General features: G+C 41.4%; 1 protein-coding gene across 8 annotated transcripts in view; it reads right to left on the bottom strand.

The window, feature by feature from the left end:
• Positions 1–18,242, bottom strand: part of LOC128694093 (uncharacterized) — a 188,012-nt gene that overhangs the window by 26,078 nt on the left and 143,692 nt on the right. For all 8 annotated transcript variants that reach the window (XM_070093799.1, XM_070093800.1, XM_070093801.1 and 5 more), the window contains 4 exons: positions 13,719–13,854; positions 11,899–12,195; positions 9,252–9,450; positions 2,391–2,637 (listed from right to left, as the gene is read on the bottom strand). In XM_070093799.1, coding sequence (XP_069949900.1) covers positions 2,391–2,637; positions 9,252–9,450; positions 11,899–12,195; positions 13,719–13,854 — 879 coding nt within the window. The remainder of the gene's footprint in view (positions 1–2,390; positions 2,638–9,251; positions 9,451–11,898; positions 12,196–13,718; positions 13,855–18,242) is intronic.

Genomic DNA, 18,242 nt, shown 5'->3' with positions numbered 1-18,242 from the left:
TGGTGAAAGTTTTTCTTTTTCGGGCCACCCTGCCTTGGTGGGAATCGGCCGGTGTGATAATAAAAATAATAAATTATACTATACAGGAAGGCCCCACTTATACGGCGGGTTAGGTTCCAGGCTAGCGCCGTAAAGCGGAAATCGCCGTAAAGTGGAACACCCTTTTTTTCCACTTATAAATGCATACAAACACTAGATAACAAGTTTACACTAACATATATTAAGTTAGCAATAGAACCAGGCATCAAAAAACAATAAAAAGGTACAATACACACATAGTGCACTCATTACTTACCTTAAAATATTTATAGTCTTAATCTAGGGTGAGACAAGTAGTATTTATTGTAAGAAATCAAGTGTGGTATGTATTGTAATAGCCAGGCTACCTCACCAGGCCACCCCACCCACACATACTATTCTATGATATTTAAGCATCCCAGAGCGATAAAATGTATATACAGTTCACTCATTACTTACCTTAAAATATTTGTAGTCTTAATGTAGGGTCAGGAGTAAGTAAATGAGATAAAACGAATAAATGAGAGAGAGAAAGAATGAGTACATGAGAGGTGACAGGCCAGGCACAGAGTAAACAAACCAGGCTCCCACATCTTATATTTATGTTTATTTATTCTATTGTGGGGTGTATTTATCATCTTTTTATGTTATGTATCGTGTTTATTATATAATTTTGAAAAAAATATCATGGATGGATTAATGAAAATGTGTATATTAACGTAATATACGACATTTAAATGACTTGATGTATGTAAGTTTATTTAGGTACAGGTATACATAAGTATAATTATCAGAGTATATATAAAATATGAAATAACTTTTAAAAACATTTGAAATTTTGGAGTTTCCAGACAAAATGGAGAGACTTAGTGCTTACTGAGCTCATGGAGAATGTAAACAAACAGGGTGGGGCACGGTGACCGTATTAGAAAGTCAGGTGGGGGGAGCCGTATAGTGAGTTTTGGTCATAATTTGAAATGTCCGTATTAGCGGAACGCCGTAAAGCGGAACGCCGTAAAGCGGGGCCCTCCTGTACATGTACAGCATATTCTTGGAAAATTCTTAAGTATTATAATAAAGTCATCAACCTGTTATATTTGAAAGTATAATAATTATAGGGAATATATTTAACGACATCTATACAGCACCAGTGTGAAACTGTCTTTAGTGCTCAGTGGACAAGAACTGTACATGATGGATTCATGCATCATCAAGTGACTCACTTGAGTACAGGACACATGCACAGTCTCCATCACATATGGTTAATTTTTTATGTGAATGAAAACCTCTGTACTAGGGTGGTAGACAGCAGCCACCCCGGGAGGTGCTACCATCCTGTGGTTGTAGGTTGGTAGACAGCAACCACCCAAGGAGGTATTACCATCCTGTGGTAGTAGGTTGGTAGACAGCAACCACCCAGGGAGGTACTACCATCCTGTGGTAGTAGGTTGGTAGACAGCAACCACCCAGGGAGGTACTACCATCCTGTGGTAGTAGGTTGGTAGACAGCAACCACCCAGGGAGGTACTACCATCCTTTAGTAGTAGGTTGGTAGACATCAACCACCCAGGGAGGTACTACCATCCTGTGGTAATAAGCTAGTAGACAGCAACTGCACATGGACATACTACTGTCCTGGCAAGTGAGTGTAAAACAAAAATCTGTATTTGTTTTACATGATGGTAGAATTGCTGGTGTCTTTAACAAGCAAGATTTCAGGTACGTCGTGTTACTTCTACTTACACTTAGGTCACACTACACATACATGTATAAGCATATATATATATATACACACCTCTGAGTTTTCTTCTATTTTCTTATTAGCTCTTGTGTTGTAAGAGATGATTAACATGCCGGGAGCAAGGGGCTAGTAACCCCTTTTTATACATTACTAAATTTAAAAATTAAAATTTTCGTTTTTCTTTTTAGGTCACTGTGCCTTGGTGGGATAGGGCCGGTTTGTTGGAAGAAGAAAAGCTCCATATGAGGTCTCTTGAACAAACAGTTTGATTTCGGTTATTTCTTTTTTTTGGAATGTCAATAAACTTGAGAAAAACATAAGTTATTTTTGCTTAAACCAGTTATCAGAAAAAATAAATTACATTTTCCTTATGAACTTTAATTTTATAAAAGAGAAATGAAGATGTTAATATTGATATACAATAATTTTTATGTAGGGATTCCTCGAGAAGTGAAAATTATTTCAAGGTTCCACAAGAGTAAAAAGGATCAGAACTGCTGTAATGTTTGAAGGATTGGATTTGAGTGAGGTAATATTGAAAATGGGTTGGACAAATATTTTTGTAAGAGAGTTTGGATTTGAGAAGGACTTGATTTCTTATGTTAACTTAGAAAAGGTTGAGAAGATTTACCTTAATGAACTTGGTGAAGGGCTGAGAGGTACGGCACAGTTTGTGGAAGGTTTTGAGCACCTCAGGAAAATCGTTGACGTAGGCCGTGTACAGACGCAGTACATCAGTGTGTCGTGGGTCTGTAAACCTGGAGACAATGTCACCGACCAGTGGCTGCCACTTCCATGATGCCAGTCTCTCCCGCAGCTGGTGCTGCAGCAGGCAGTGCTTGTCATACAGCTGGTACACCTCCTCTGGGAACAGTGTCCTGTGGGATATTATAATGTTAAGTTCCTGTCACAGCATACTGCTCCTCTGGGTACAGTCACTTTCCTTATAAAGCTCATTTATTTAGTCAGCACTCGTTTAAAGCTCCTTATAAGAGCGCTTTGCTTTATGGCATTTCATTAATGCAACAGTTTTCAAATATACCCATTAATCATTTATTCAGACTTCTTAAAATAAATATATTCACCACTCACTATAAATAATGAAAGAAAATATTTTAAGTAACCACACAATAAAGCAAAAAACTAATATGAATGACCTAACCAATCTTAACAAGACACACGACCATAACACAAGACACAGATCTCTGATGTACCCCGTGTCCATATCACACTGTGTAAAAAATCTATGCACATATAGGGCCCCAAATCTGTAAATGGTCCAAGTCGGACCGAAACGTCGTCGTAAGCTTCTCTCTTTTATGTGCGGGTTATTTGTATATCGTTCCAGTCACGATATTGTGCCTTTTTTTTTGTTATTTCTGGAATTCATTATCAGAACATACTAAAGTAACCAGGTCTGAAAATCAATTTAAGACTCTTCTAAAAAACCACTTACTCGCCCATGACTAAATAATCAACACTCAGTATTTAACATTACCAACAATTCTCCCAATTATTTAAATCTTACAACTTCAAGACAACATATAGCAAACTGATCATCTTTTGTTATACATTTTAATGCGACATATTTATACAACTATAATGCTTCAGTATAGAAATGTTCAAATTTCATTGTTTCAAATACTCAACTGTACTTCATATTGTAAATTGTTTACTGTAATTTTTACCACTGAACCTTTCACTGCTTGTTAATTTTAAGTTAATTTTAAGCCTGCCCATAATGCTCTGTATACAAGGGACTTTTGGCATGTTCACCCAACTACTATAATTCCTTGTACAACTATGTATCATGTTCAAATAAACTATATGAATATAAAAAAAAAGGGATATAAGTTACTGGTTTGTGTTGCAAAAAGTACAGAAAGTTTTGACAAGAAGTGCCATCATAGTATCATATTACAATTACAATAATGTCAGAGGATCTCTCTTTCAAAGATCACAACAATGTATCTACCTCATCTGCTATGAAAATGACAGGATGGATAATGAGAACCTTCAAAACTAGGGATGCCAAGCCCATAGGGCTCTGGTGGCCTGGTGATTAACGCTCTCACTTCACACGGCGAGGGCCTGGGTTCGATTCCCAGCCAGAGTAGAAACATTGAACGTGTTCCATTCCACCTGTTGTCTATGTTCCCCATCAGTAAAATGGGTACCTGGGTGTTAGTCGACTGGTGTGGGTCGCATCCTGGGACACTGACCTAATTTGCCCGAAATGCGGAGCATAACGAGGGACTTTCTATATAGTAGTAGGTCATTGTTGTCAGCTAGGACTGTATACCTTGTACATGTACTTGTAGTAAATAAAGATATTATTATTATTATGATGATGATTCTCTTTGAACTGCTTGTTCTCTCTAGGTTGGAATATTGCTGTACACAAATGGTCTCTTTCAAGGCAAGTGAAATTGCAGACCTTGAGAATATACAGAGAACTTTCATGACACATATAAGCACAATAAGGCACTTCAAAAAGCCTAAAGGGACTAGTACCATATCTGCACATGAAAATCACTCCCTATGAAAGGAAAAGACTCGGCAGATGGTGCAACATTCCCCCAGTGAAAAGCAGGGGCACCACGAGAATGCTAAGAGACACAATAAGTGTCAGGGGCCCATGACTGTTCAACAAGGAGCTGGACAGACACCTAAAGTCAGTACCTCACCAGCTGGGCTGTAGTTCATATGCCAGTTTACATGCAGCCAGCAGTAACAGCATGGTTGATAAGGCTCTGATCTACTACGAGACCTGGTCACAGATTGGTCCACGGGGGCAATGACCCCTGAAACTCCCTCCAGGTAATATGTGGACTGTATATGCAGTTTTTAGACCTAGGTCTATTGCTCACTTAATATATGATAGTGTAAATATGTTATCTGGCTTCTATAGGCATTTGAAAGTGAAAAAAGACTATGCTTCACTTTACAGCAATTTTTGCTTTACAGCATTAGCCCAGAACTTAACCTGCTGTATAAGCGGGACCCTCCTGTATGTAGTCAACTCTCTTATAAAGAAGAGCTTCATAAGAGAACTGACTTGATATAACAACTACACAACAACTGCTCATTAAAAATGACATCATATCAGGTCTTCATCTTGACTGCAACCTTAAATTTCAGACCCACATCGAATATATAGTCAAGAAGGTCACCAAAACAATAGGTATCCTTTCCAAAATACAGTAGTGTGTACCCCAAATGGCACTACTTACACTATACCACTCTAATCTACCCTTACAAATACAATACAAATTTTTATTTCCTTGCAGGTTTACATTGAGATTATGTAATTACAATAATGAGTTGCAGTGCAAAGAGCCACTATTATGCCATGACATTATGGGCAGACTAAATTTAATGGCTTACAGACTACTTAATAACTTATGGTATTTGTGTTTGGGGAAATACTATAACCAATCACCTTAAACCATTAATAACCCAACAAAAAGCTGCTGTGTGGATGATCACCAACTCCAGTCTAGTTTTAAGTAGCTCGATTCCCGGCGAAGGGGTGGAAACATCGGATGTGTTTCCTAACATCAGCTGTCTATGTTCACCCATCAACCAAATCTTTCAGTGGGCTGCAGAAAACAACATGAAGTTCAACGTTGAGAAATTTCAATTACTCAGATATGGTAAACACGAGGAAATTAAATCTTCATCACAGTACAAAACAAATTCTGGCCACAAAATAGAGCAAAACACCAACGTCAAAGACCTGGGAGTGATCATGTCGGAGGATCTCACCTTCAAGGACCATAACATTGTAACAATTGCATCTGCTAGAAAAATGACAGGATGGATAATGAGAACCTTCAAAACAAGGGATGCCAAGCCCATGATGACACTCTTCAGGTCACTTGTTTTATCTAGGCTGGAATATTGCTGCACACTAACAGCACCTTTCAAGGCAGGTGAAATTGCTGACCTAGAAAATGTACAGAGAACCTTCACGGCGGGCATAACGGAGATAAAACACCTAAATTACTGGGAGCACTTCAGGTTCCTGAACCTGTATTCCCTGGAACGCAGGCAGGAGAGATACATGATTATATACACCTGGAAATTCCTAGAGGGACTAGTACCGAACTTGCACACGAAAATCACTCACTACGAAAGCAAATGATTTGGCAGACGATGCAACATCCCCCCAATGAAAAGCAGGGGTGTCACTAGCACGTTAGGAGACCATACAATAAGTGTCAGGGGCCCGAGACTGTTCAACTGCCTCCCAGCATACATAAGGGGGATTACCAACAGACTCCTGGCAGTCTTCCAGCTGGCACTGGACAAGCACCTAAAGTCGGTTCCTGACCAGCCGGGCTGTGACTCATACGTTGGTTTGCGTGCAGCCAGCAGTAACAGCCTGGTTGATCAGGCTCTGATCCACCAGGAGGCCTGGTCACAGACCGGGCCGCGGGGGCGTTGACCCCCGGAACTCTCTCCAGGTAAACTCCAGTAAAATGGGTACCTGGGTGTTAGTGTATTGGTGTGGGTCGCATCTTGAGATAAAACTGACCTAATTTGCGGGAAATGCTCTGCAAAACAAGTGGCTTTCCGTATGGTAGTATGTCACTGATATCAGCTATGGTCTGTATACCTTGTACATGTACTTGTAGTAAATACATGTAAAGATACTATTATTATTATTATTATTATTATTAAATACAGCCTCACCTCACTTAATGATAGAGTTCCGTTCCTAAGACCACACTGGTAAATGAACTCGTCACTAAGTGAGGAGCATTCTATAATGGTAATGGGTTTGTGTCAACTATCTTTGATATTGTTTTAATGTCACAATGGCCCCATTTATAACATTTCTGGTATATTTTTAAATGTTTATTAATTTACTGTGCATATACTGTATTAAACAGAAGAGAGGAAGCCAGCTCTAATATACATTATTTAGATATGCATACTGGTCAGAAAGCCCATCTTAAGTTCAAGTCATCAGTAAACGAGAACGTTTCTAAGTGAGGAGAGGCTGTATTAGCATTAGTCCTCTCAAAATGCTCATGCATGTTAGTGGCTTTCTTTGTTTTTAACAATATTTTAATACATATCAACTACACATTGTATACTTTGCAGAAAAATAAATACAGTGGACCCCAGGTTATCAGCCGGTTCTGTTATCGGCCAATTCGGTGATTGGCCGGTTTTTCGGCTCCCGGTTATCAGCTGTTAATTTGGTGATCGGCTGTTCGGAACACGTCCGTCCGCCAGCTGGGGTGGCTTGCGCGTCAGTTTGGCTGTGTCACTCGGCAGTTGAGGAAGCTTCTGCTCATACATCCAAACATTTTGCTTATTTCCCATTGTAGTTTGTGTTATTTTTGCAGCACAACTGTGAAATAAGTAACCATGACTCCAAAGAAAGTTCTGTGGTAAAGAAAGTGAGAAACACCATGGAATTTAAACATGAAGTGATAGAAAAGTTTGAGAGTGGTATGAAGGTGGTGGAACTTGCCAGGATGTACAGCAAGAATAAATCAACAATTACATCCATCCTGGCAAAGAAAGAACAAATCAAGGATGCTAATGTTGCAAAAGAAGTAACTTTTCTGACTAAACAAAGGCCACCAATAATGGAAGAGATGGAAAAGTTATTATTATTGTGGATTAAGGAAAAAGAATTAGTGGGAGACTATGTTGTGGAGTTGATTATTTGTGAGAAGGCAAGGCAGTTGCATGAGAATCTTGCAAAGAAGATGCCCGGAACAAGTGCTGCAGTTTGTGAATTTAGTGCCAGCAAAGGATGGTTTGATAGATTTAAGAAGCATAGTGGCATACACAGTGTTGTAAGGCACGGTGAGGCTGCAAGTTCTGATAAATGTGAGGCTGAAAAATTCATGCAGGAATTCCAGGGGCACATAGAGGCTGAAGGATTCAAACCCCAACAAGTGTTCAATTGTGATGAAACAGGCCTGTTTTGGAAGAAAATCCCAAACAGGACCTACATTACCCAGGAGGAAAAGGCACTGCCAGGACACAAGCCTGTGAAAGACAGGCTTACTCTTTTGTTGTGTGGCAATACTAGTGGGAATTTCAAAGTGAAGCCTTTACTTGTGTATCACTCAGAAAATCCCAGAGTGTTCAAGAAAAACAATGTCATGAAGAATAGATTGTGTGTGATGTGGAAAGCTAATTATAAGGCATGGGTCACAAGGTAAATTTTCAAAGAGTGGGTTAATGATGTGTTTGGCCCAAGTGTGAAAAAATACCTCCTGGAAAAGAAATTGCCACTCAAGTGCCTCCTGGTACTGGACAGTGCTCCTGCACATCCTCCAGACTTGCAATACCAACTGTTTAGGGACTTCAATTTTATACAAGTGAAGTTCTTGCCTCCTAACACCACTCGTCTCCTCCAGCCCATGGACCAGCAGGTCATTTCTAACTTCAAAAAACTCTACACAAAAGCAGTGTTTCATAAGTGCTTTGAAGTGACCTTGGACACTCAGTTGATTCTAAAAGATTTATGGAGGAATCACTTCACTATCCTCCACTGCATAAGCCTTATAAGTAAGGCTTAGGAGGGAGTGACTTCCAGGACATTGAACTCTGCATGGAGAAAACTGTGGCCAGATTGTATCCAAGAGAGGGATTTTGAAGAGTTTGAGGCTGACCCCTGACCCTGCTGACCCTGTGGACTGTATTGTGGCACTAGGGAAGTCCCTGGGGTTGGAGGTGAGTGGCGAGGATGTGGAAGAGTTGGTGGAGGACCACAGGGAAGAGCTTACCACTGAAGAGCTGCAAGAGGTTCAAGCTGAACGCAACAGACTGCAGCTGAGGGTCTTCCTTCAGAAGAGGAGGAAGAGGGAGTGACGGTGGTGCCTTCTTCATTGATTAAGAACATTTGTGCAAAGTGGAATGATGTGCAAAGTTTTGTTGAGAAGTACCACCCTGACAAAGCTGAAACAAGCCATATCTGCAATATGTTTAGTGACAATACCCTGTCCCACTTCAGAGAAATCTTAGAAATGCCAGAAACAGAGCACCCTGGACAGTTATTTTGTGAGACGGGGGTCCAGTGACTCTCAAGCTGGTCCTAGTGGCATTAAAAGACAAAGAAGGGAAGTAACCCCAGAGAAGGCTTTGCTACCTAATGTCTTTATGGAGGGGGATTCCCCTTCCAAACACTAACTCCTCCCTCTTTCCTCCTCCCTATCTTCCAGAAGCCAGCATTAGCCTTCAGTAAAGGTGTGTAATACTATTTATATAATTGTTAAAAAATTATTTTTTGTGAATATTTTTGTCTGGAATGGATTAATTGTATTTACATTAATTCTTATGGGAAATATTATTTTGGCTTTCAGCCATTTCGGTTTTCGGCTGACCTTCTGGAACGGATTACAGCCGATAACCGAGGGTCCACTGTATTTGAATTTGAGGATAATAACGTGACAGTTCTAGGATGACATCCTCGTGAGATAGAATAAGGAGGTCACAGAACCAGTCAGGATATCATTCTTACGTGATATCCTTATGGGACAGGATGCCAGCTTTCTTCAGAGGGTCGGCAAAAGTGTCTTGAATGGTCCAGAGGGTCTTGCAGTACTTCTTTTCAGTGTCCAACAGTTCCCGAGCTACACGGTAGCGCTGAGACTCACGGGGATCAGTCCCCAGTGGGTCCCGGGTCAGTCTTCCTTGGTATGAGTCGTTCCCCTCTCGTCCTGTGCCAAAAAACAGTGTAAAAAAATGTGTTCATTACAGGTTATAAGAGGAAGGAGATGCTTAGGTAACTACTGTCAGCTCTCTTATAAAGCTCCTTTATATACAGTCAGTTCTCTTATGAAGCTCCTCCATATACAGTCAGTTCTCTTATAATGCACCTCTATAAACAGTCAGCTCTCTTAAAAAGCGCCACTATACACAGTCAGCTCTCTTATAACGCTCTCTTATATACTGTCAGTTCTTTTATAAAGTTCCTCTATATACAGTCAGTTCTCTTATAAAGTTCTTCTATATACAGTCATTTCTCTTATAAAGTTCCTCTATATACATAGAGATTGTAAAAACTATAAGGAAATAAGTCTATTGATGGGATCAAGACAGAAATGTTACAAGCAGGTGGGATATAGTTCTGGAACAGTTGGTACTTTTGTTTAATAAATGTATAGAAGAGGGTAAGGTACCTAGGGACTGGTAATGAGCATGTACAGTTCTTTTGTAAAAAGGCAAAGGGGACAAAAAAGAGTGCAAGAATTATAGGGGAATAAGACTGTTGAGTATACTTGGTAAAGTGTATAGTAGAGTTACTATTGAAAATACTACAGGTAAGGTGGACAGCAGGATCGTAGATAAACAAGGGGGTTTTAGGAATGGTAGGGGGTGTGTAGACCAAGTGTTTACAGTGAAATATATAAATGAAGAGCATCAAGATAAGGGTAAAGAAGTTTATGGATTGGGAAAAGGCATTTATGGATTTGGAAAAGGCATATGATAGGGTTGATAGGGGAGCAATGTGGCAGATGTTACAAACCATACCACGGGTGGGGATGGAACCAGTGGTCAGAGAGTCATAAAACTCCAGACCGACGTGTTAGCCACTGGGCCAGCTGGCTACAATAAGATGTTACAAGTGTATGGAATAGGAGGTAGTTTACCAAAAGCAGTTAAGAGTTTTTACTAGGGTAGTGAGTCTCAGGTAGGAGACAGGGAGATTATTTCCCAGTAAAAGTAGGCCTTAGACAGGGATGCGTGATGTCACCATAGTTGTTCAGTATATTTATAGATGGGGTTGTAAGAGAAGTGAATACTTGGGTGTTGGCAAGAGAATCTAACACAAAGTGGGAGTTGTCACAGTTACTTTTTGCTGATGCTTTTGGGAGATTCTGAAGATAAGTTGCAGAGGTTGGTTGATGAATTTGGGAGTGTATGTAAAAGAAGAAAATTAAAAGTGAACATAGGAAAGAGCAAGGTGATGAGGATAAAAAGTTTAGAAAATGAAATACAGAGGAAGCGAATGTGTTTATATATTTGAGAGTGAACTTGTTAGCAGATGGGTCTATGAGAGATGAGGTGAACCAGAGAACTGATAAGAAAAAAAGGTGAGTTGTGCACTAAGGAGTCTGTGGAGACAAAGACCGGAACGTATGAGAGTATAGCGATAAAAATGCTCTGATATGAGTGTGAGGCATGGGTGGTGAATGTTGCAACAAGGAGAAGGCTGGAGGCAGTGGAGATGTCATGTCTGAGGGCAATGTGTGGTGTGAATATTATGCAAAGAATCCATAGCTTGAAGATTAGGAGGTGCACGGTTACTAAAAGTATTTTCAAAAGGGGTTGTTGAGATGGTTCAGACATTTAGAGACGATGGGATGAAATAGAATGACTTGGCGAGCATATAAATCTGCAGTGGAAGGAAAGTGGAGTAGGGGACATCCTAGGAAGGGTTGGAGGGAAGGAGTAAAGGAGGCTATGTGTGTGAGGGGCTTGGACTTCCAGCAAGCATGAGTGAGCATTATAGGAGAGAGTGGAGGTAATTGGTTTTTATGACTTGATGTGCTGTTGAAGTGTAAGCAAGGTAACATTTATGAAGGGATAAAGGGAAACCGGTTATCTGGACTTGAGTATTGGAGGTGGGAAGTACAGTGGCAGCACTCGAAAAGATGACTGAGGTCATAATTCAGAGGGTCATCTAAACTATTATGTCAGCATACTTCTGGCAAGAGTGTTTGAAAGAATGATGGTTAATGTGTTTCCTTTATTGGGTCATCTAATCCAGGTGATAAACTACTGGTGTACTTAATAATAATGATAATAACAATAATAATAATACAGCCTCTCCTCACTTAGTGACGTATTTGTTTACCAACAACTCGGACTTACGACGGGCTCTCTGACCAGTATCCATACCTATATAATGTATATTACAGCTGATTTCCTCTATACTGTTTACTACAATATACAGTACAGTACTGTATAAACATTTAAAAATATACTAAAAATGTTATAAATAGAGCAAAGGTGACATTAAAACAATATCAATGATGGCTGACACAAACCCACTACCATTATAGTATACTCCCTGCTTAGCAATGACTTCATTTACCAACATTATCTTAGGAACGGGACTCCGTCGTTAAGTGAGGAGAGGCTGTAATAATAATAACAGGTACCGTGTTCATGAGAGGATGGTTTCCGGCAGTGCTGAGCATCCTGGGATCTATCAGAAGCTTCAGAATCAGACCTTGTGTGACCTCGCTGGTGTGGTGACTGTCTGGCATGGCGGTGGTGGTGACTGCGGTGGTGGTGGGGTGGCGGTGCATCGTGTGCAGTGCGCAGCTCCAGGCCGCACTGCTGGCTCAGTGAGGTGGTTAGGCTGATGCTCTTGTTAGCAGCGATGGTGAGTGAGGAATCAGAGTCATAGACTAACCCCAGGTCATCACCACCAGCACCACCACTGCTGTTCTCACCTGACAACACATAAGTACCATCGTTAAAGCCATTTATAATAAGCAGTTAAATTATTTACTCAGTGATCATCTTCTCAACTTCTATGATGCTGATGCAAATTTCTGCCCGGCTCTGACAACCTCAGAGAAGACAAGTGTGTGCCAAATATGTGTGCTCATAAAACACAAAAATTACTATTAAACACTCGCATGCTCATAAAACACTCACAAGCATCACTATTAGACACTCACATGCTCATAAAACACTCACAAGCATCACTATTAGACACTCACATGCTCATAAAACACAAAAATTACTATTAGACACTCACATGCTCATAAAACACTCACAAGCATCACTATTAGACACTCACATGCTCATAAAACACTCACAAGCATCACTATTAGACACTCACATGCTCATAAAACACTCACAAGCATCACTATTAGACACTCACATGCTCATAAAACACTCACAAGCATCACTATTAAACACTCACATGCTCATAAAACACTCACAAGCATCACTATTAAACACTCACATGCTCATAAAACACTCACAAGCATCACTATTAGACACTCACATGCTCATAAAACACTCACAAGCATCACTATTAGACACTCACATGCTCATAAAACACTCACAAGCATCACTATTAAACACTCACATGCTCATAAAACACTCACAAGCATCACTATTAGACACTCACATGCTCATAAAACACTCACAAGCATCACTATTAGACACTCACATGCTCATAAAACACTCACAAGCATCACTATTAGACACTCACATGCTCATAAAACACTCACAAGCATCACTATTAGACACTCACATGCTCATAAAACACTCACAAGCATCACTATTAGACACTCACATGCTCATAAAACACTCACAAGCATCACTATTAGACACTCACATGCTCATAAAACACTCACAAGCATCACTATTAGACACTCACATGCTCATAAAACACTCACAAGCATCACTATTAGACACTCACATGCTCATAAAACACTCACAAGCATCACTATTAGACACTCACATGCTCATAAAACACTCACAAGCATCACTATTAGACACTCACATGCTCATAAAACACTCACAAGCATCACTATTAGACACTCACATGCTCATAAAACACTCACAAGAATCACTATTAAACACTCACATGCTCATAAAACACTCACAAGCATCACTATTAGACACTCACATGCTCATAAAACACAAACATCACTGTTAAACACTTGTGTGCTCATAAAACACCCACAAACGTCACAATTTTGGTCATTTGGTAGTTTAAGTTTTATTGACCATTTTGTTGGCCATCTTGAAGGTCAAGCCACACTAACAACCATATACACACACCAGCAGTATACTGGAGGGACTGAATATCCCCCAAAATTCCCCAGTGAAAAGCTGGGGTGTATACTTGTAAAGGAACCAAGACTCTTCAACACCCTTCTTTCATACATAAGTTTAAGGGGATCAAGACTCTTCAAGACAAAACTTAACAAACTGAAGCTGATTAAAAGTTACTTACCCTGTATAACATGAGTCTGGCCATGATGAAGCTGGACACTGAGACCGTTTGAAGGATGGGTATGAGACCTAAGACCAGCCACGTAGTCATAGACTGAAGGTGGTACCAGCAGTGATGGTTGTTCTGGTAGTGAGTCCTAAGGGTGAACAACCTCATTAATCATGTATAGTACCAGTAATGTACTCTGGTAGTGAGTACTGAGGCTGAACAGAGTACTGAGACTCAACCTCATTAAATGTAATGTACTCTGGATGAATATTACATAATCAGAATCTCTCCATCTGATCTGAGTGATGGGGTGTTGGGCCGGCTGGCAGATCTCTGACAATAGTCTGAATAAAACATCTAACAAGGTAAATAGCTTCTTTTCAACCATAGGATCAACTTTCGCCAGTAAGATTCCAGACACCAATACCTGAGCAAGCGATTACTTAGATGGAAACTTCCCGACATCCCTCTATCTGGCTCCAACCCAGCCCGCTGAAGATAAGATAAGATTTCGTTCGGATTTTTAACCCCGGAGGGTTAGCCACCCAGGATAACCCAAGAAAGTCAGTGCGTCATCGAGGACTGTCTAACTTATTTCCATTGGGGTCCTTAATCTTGTCCCCCAGGATGCGACCCACACCAGTCGACTAACACCCAGGTACCTATTTGCTGCTAGGTGAACAGGACAACAGGTGTAAGGAAACGTGTCCACCCGCCGGGAATCGAACCCGGGCCCTCCGTGTGTGAAGCGGGAGCTTTAGCCACCAGGCCACCGGGCCTTATTATTAATTCACTACAAAACAAACCAGGATATCTAGCTCAGGTCCCATCACTATCATTCAAACAGTGACTCATGTCCTCTCACCCACCATTACATTGCTTTTGATACAGTAGATCATAGCATCCTATATCACAAACTTGATCATTATGGTATAAGAGGCCACGCACTTGCATATATAAAGTCTTACCTTACTAACAGACAGCAATATATCTTTATTAACCCGTAAACGGTCCAAACGTATATATACGTTTTTACCGCTAGTGCCCCAAACGTATATATACGTTTTATGTGTCATACATTTAACATTGCCACGATAAGCCTGAGTCGCCTAGACATAAGAGAATGGGTGTGCGCACTCACTGTATGCCATATTAAAATAATTGGGGATGCCTAGGTACCATATGCTCTTTTTTCCTATTAAAAACAAATGATTTTTTTTTCTCAAAAAATTTGGGGCACTACGGTAGATAACGTATATATACATTTGGACCATTTACGGGTTAAGGACACAACCTCCTCAACATGACCTCTGGAGTGGTGTTCTACAGGGAAGTGTTCTTCGCCTCCTGCTTTTTCTCTTATGCATCAACGACCTTCCAAATGAATCGCAACAACTTAGACCTGTTCTCTTTGCTGATGACACAACTTTTGTCGTCTCCCACCTAAATCCAGCATCACTCAACAACATTGTTAATGAAGAGCTCTTAAAAATATCAACCTGGATGGCTACCAGTAAACTCACACTAAACACTGACAAAACCTATATTATGTTTGGGAGCAGAGTAAGTAATGCCCAACTAAACATTATGATAAACAATATCTTATTGCTAAACATAATGAGGGGCAAAATTTCTGGATCTACACTTTGACAGCAACTTGAAATTCAACATCCACATCCAACACATAACAAAAAGTGTCCCAAACAGTTGGCATCCTCTCAAAGATTTGTTATTATGTACCACAAACAGCACTACATGCATTATATTATTTACTGATCTACCCCTACCTCACCTATGATATCTGTGGCTGGGGATCCACAATAGCAGTTCACCTTAAGCCAACTGTAACCCAACAAAAATCTGCAGTATGAATGATCACATTGCTAGAAGACACATCCCCCCCCCCCATCTTCAAAGACACATACTACTGTGCATCCTATGTATACAGAACAATAAATTCTAATATTAATCCCAACCTGAAGCACTTTCTTGATAGTTGCAACAGGACCCATAGACATAATACTAGGAACAAAAATCTCTATGACATACCCTGTGTCTGGCTTAACCTCTGTAAAAATTCAAAGTACATAAAAGTGCCCAAAATCTGAAACTCTCTGCTGGAAATCTCCAGAACCACTGTCTCAGCTTGCATTTCCAGAACCACTGTCTCAGCTTGCATTTCCAGAACCACTGTCTCAGCTTGCATTTCCAGAACCACTGTCTCAGCTTGCATTTCCAGAACCACTGTCTCAGCCAGCATCTCCAGAACCACATCTCAGCCAGCATCTCCAGAACCACTGTCTCAGCCTGCATCTCCAGAACCACTGTCTCAGCCAGCATCTCCAAAGCCACTATCTCAGCCAGCATCTCCAGAACCACTGTCTCAGCCTGCATCTCCAGAACCACTGTCTCAGCCAGCATCTCCAATGCCACTGTCTCAGCCAGCATCTCCAGAACCACATCTCAGCCAGCATCTCCAGAACCACTGTCTCAGCCTCCATCTCCAGAACCACTGTCTCAGCCAGCATCTCCAAAGCCACTATCTCAGCCAGCATCTCCAGAACCACTGTCTCAGCCTGCATCTCCAGAACCACTGTCTCAGCCAGCATCTCCAATGCCACTGTCTCAGCCAGCATCTCCAGAACCACATCTCAGCCAGCATCTCCAGAACCACTGTCTCAGCCTGCATCTCCAGAACCACTGTCTCAGCCAGCATCTCCAAAGCCACTATCTCAGCCAGCATCTCCAGAACCACTGTCTCAGCCTGCATCTCCAGAACCACTGTCTCAGCCAGCATCTCCAAAGCCACTGTCTCAGCCAGCATCTCCAGAACCACATCTCAGCCAGCATCTCCAGAACCACTGTCTCAGCCTGCATCTCCAGAACCACTGTCTCAGCCAGCATCTCCAAAGCCACTATCTCAGCCAGCATCTCCAGAACCACTGTCTCAGCCTGCATCTCCAGAACCACTGTCTCAGCCAGCATCTCCAATGCCACTGTCTCAGCCTGCATCTCCAAAGCCATTGTCTCAGCCTGCATCTCCAAAGCCACTGTCTCAGCCAGTATCTCCAGAACCACATCTCAGCCAGCATCTCCAGAACCACTGTCTCAGCCAGCATCTCCAGAACCACTGTCTCAGCCAGCATCTCCAGAACAACTGTCTCAGCCAGCATCTCCAGAACCACTGTCTCAGCCAGCATCTCCAGAACCACTGTCTCAGCCAGCATCTCCAGAACCACTGTCTCAGCCAGCATCTCCAGAACCACTGTCTCAGCCAGCATCTCCAGAACCACTGTCTCAGCCTGCATCTCCAGAACCACTGTCTCAGCCAGCATCTCCAGAACCACTGTCTCAGCCTGCATCTCCAGAACCACTGTCTCAGCCTGCATCTCCAGAGCCACTGTCTCAGCCAGCATCTCCAGAACCACTGTCTCAGCCTGCATCTCCAGAGCCACTGTCTCAGCCAGCATCTCCAGAACCACTGTCTCAGCCTGCATCTCCAGAGCCACTGTCTCAGCCAGCATCTCCAGAACCACTGTCTCAGCCTGCATCTCCAGAGCCACTGTCTCAGCCAGCATCTCCAGAACCACTGTCTCAGCCTGCATCTCCAGAACCACTGTCTCAGCCAGCATCTCCAGAACCACTGTCTCAGCCTGCATCTCCAGAACCACTGTCTCAGCCTGCATCTCCAGAACCACTGTCTCAGCCTGCATCTCCAGAACCACTGTCTCAGCCTGCATCTCCAGAACCACTGTCTCAGCCTGCATCTCCAGAACCACTGTCTCAGCCAGCATCTTCAAAAGTACCATAAACAAAAACACCTTCTCTCCCTAACATATCCCAACAACAGCTAGATATGAGAAAACTATATACTATCCAAATTCTCATTGCCACAAACATATGAAAAACAATATATTCTTATTCTCAATATCTGTAATGCTCACAACCATTAAAATATTGAATGTGTTCACATTAATGTACAGAATCCTCATCACCTGTAATTCTTAAGGCAATTCAAATCCACAAAAGTCATATAGCATGTACTAATATGATATCCAATTGTCTTGTATTCACTGTAACTCCTAAATTTATTTTTACAACTACCAAAGAGAATGTATATATGAACATAAGAACGGAGGAACATTGCAGAAGGCCTACTGGCCCATACAAGGCAGGTCCTTATCAAAACCACCACTACCCAAAGCTATCCAAGAATTTACTCCCGTACCCACGACACCAATCAAACCCGGCCCCTCTCACTCATATTTGTCCAGTCTCTTTTTAAAGCTATCCAAGGTCCTAGCCTCTATCACCCTACTCGGAAGATTGCTTCACACATCCACATCCACAATTAGCTATTGCCTTATTAATATGAAGAAAGGCTTAAATTTGCCCGAAATGCTCTGCATATTAAGAGTATTTCTGCATGCAACCCTAAATGTCATCCACCTTTGTAGAAATATTATATCGTGTTGAAATAATCTTTAATCTTTAATCTGGGTGACAGTGTTAGACCAGCTGGTCGAGCAGTAAAAC

Source organism: Cherax quadricarinatus, chromosome 43 (genome assembly GCF_038502225.1).
Source record: "Cherax quadricarinatus isolate ZL_2023a chromosome 43, ASM3850222v1, whole genome shotgun sequence".
In the NCBI taxonomy this organism is placed as follows: Eukaryota; Metazoa; Arthropoda; class Malacostraca; order Decapoda; family Parastacidae; genus Cherax; species Cherax quadricarinatus.
Note: the sequence above shows the minus strand (reverse complement) of the source record. Positions and strands in the feature narration are given on the sequence as shown.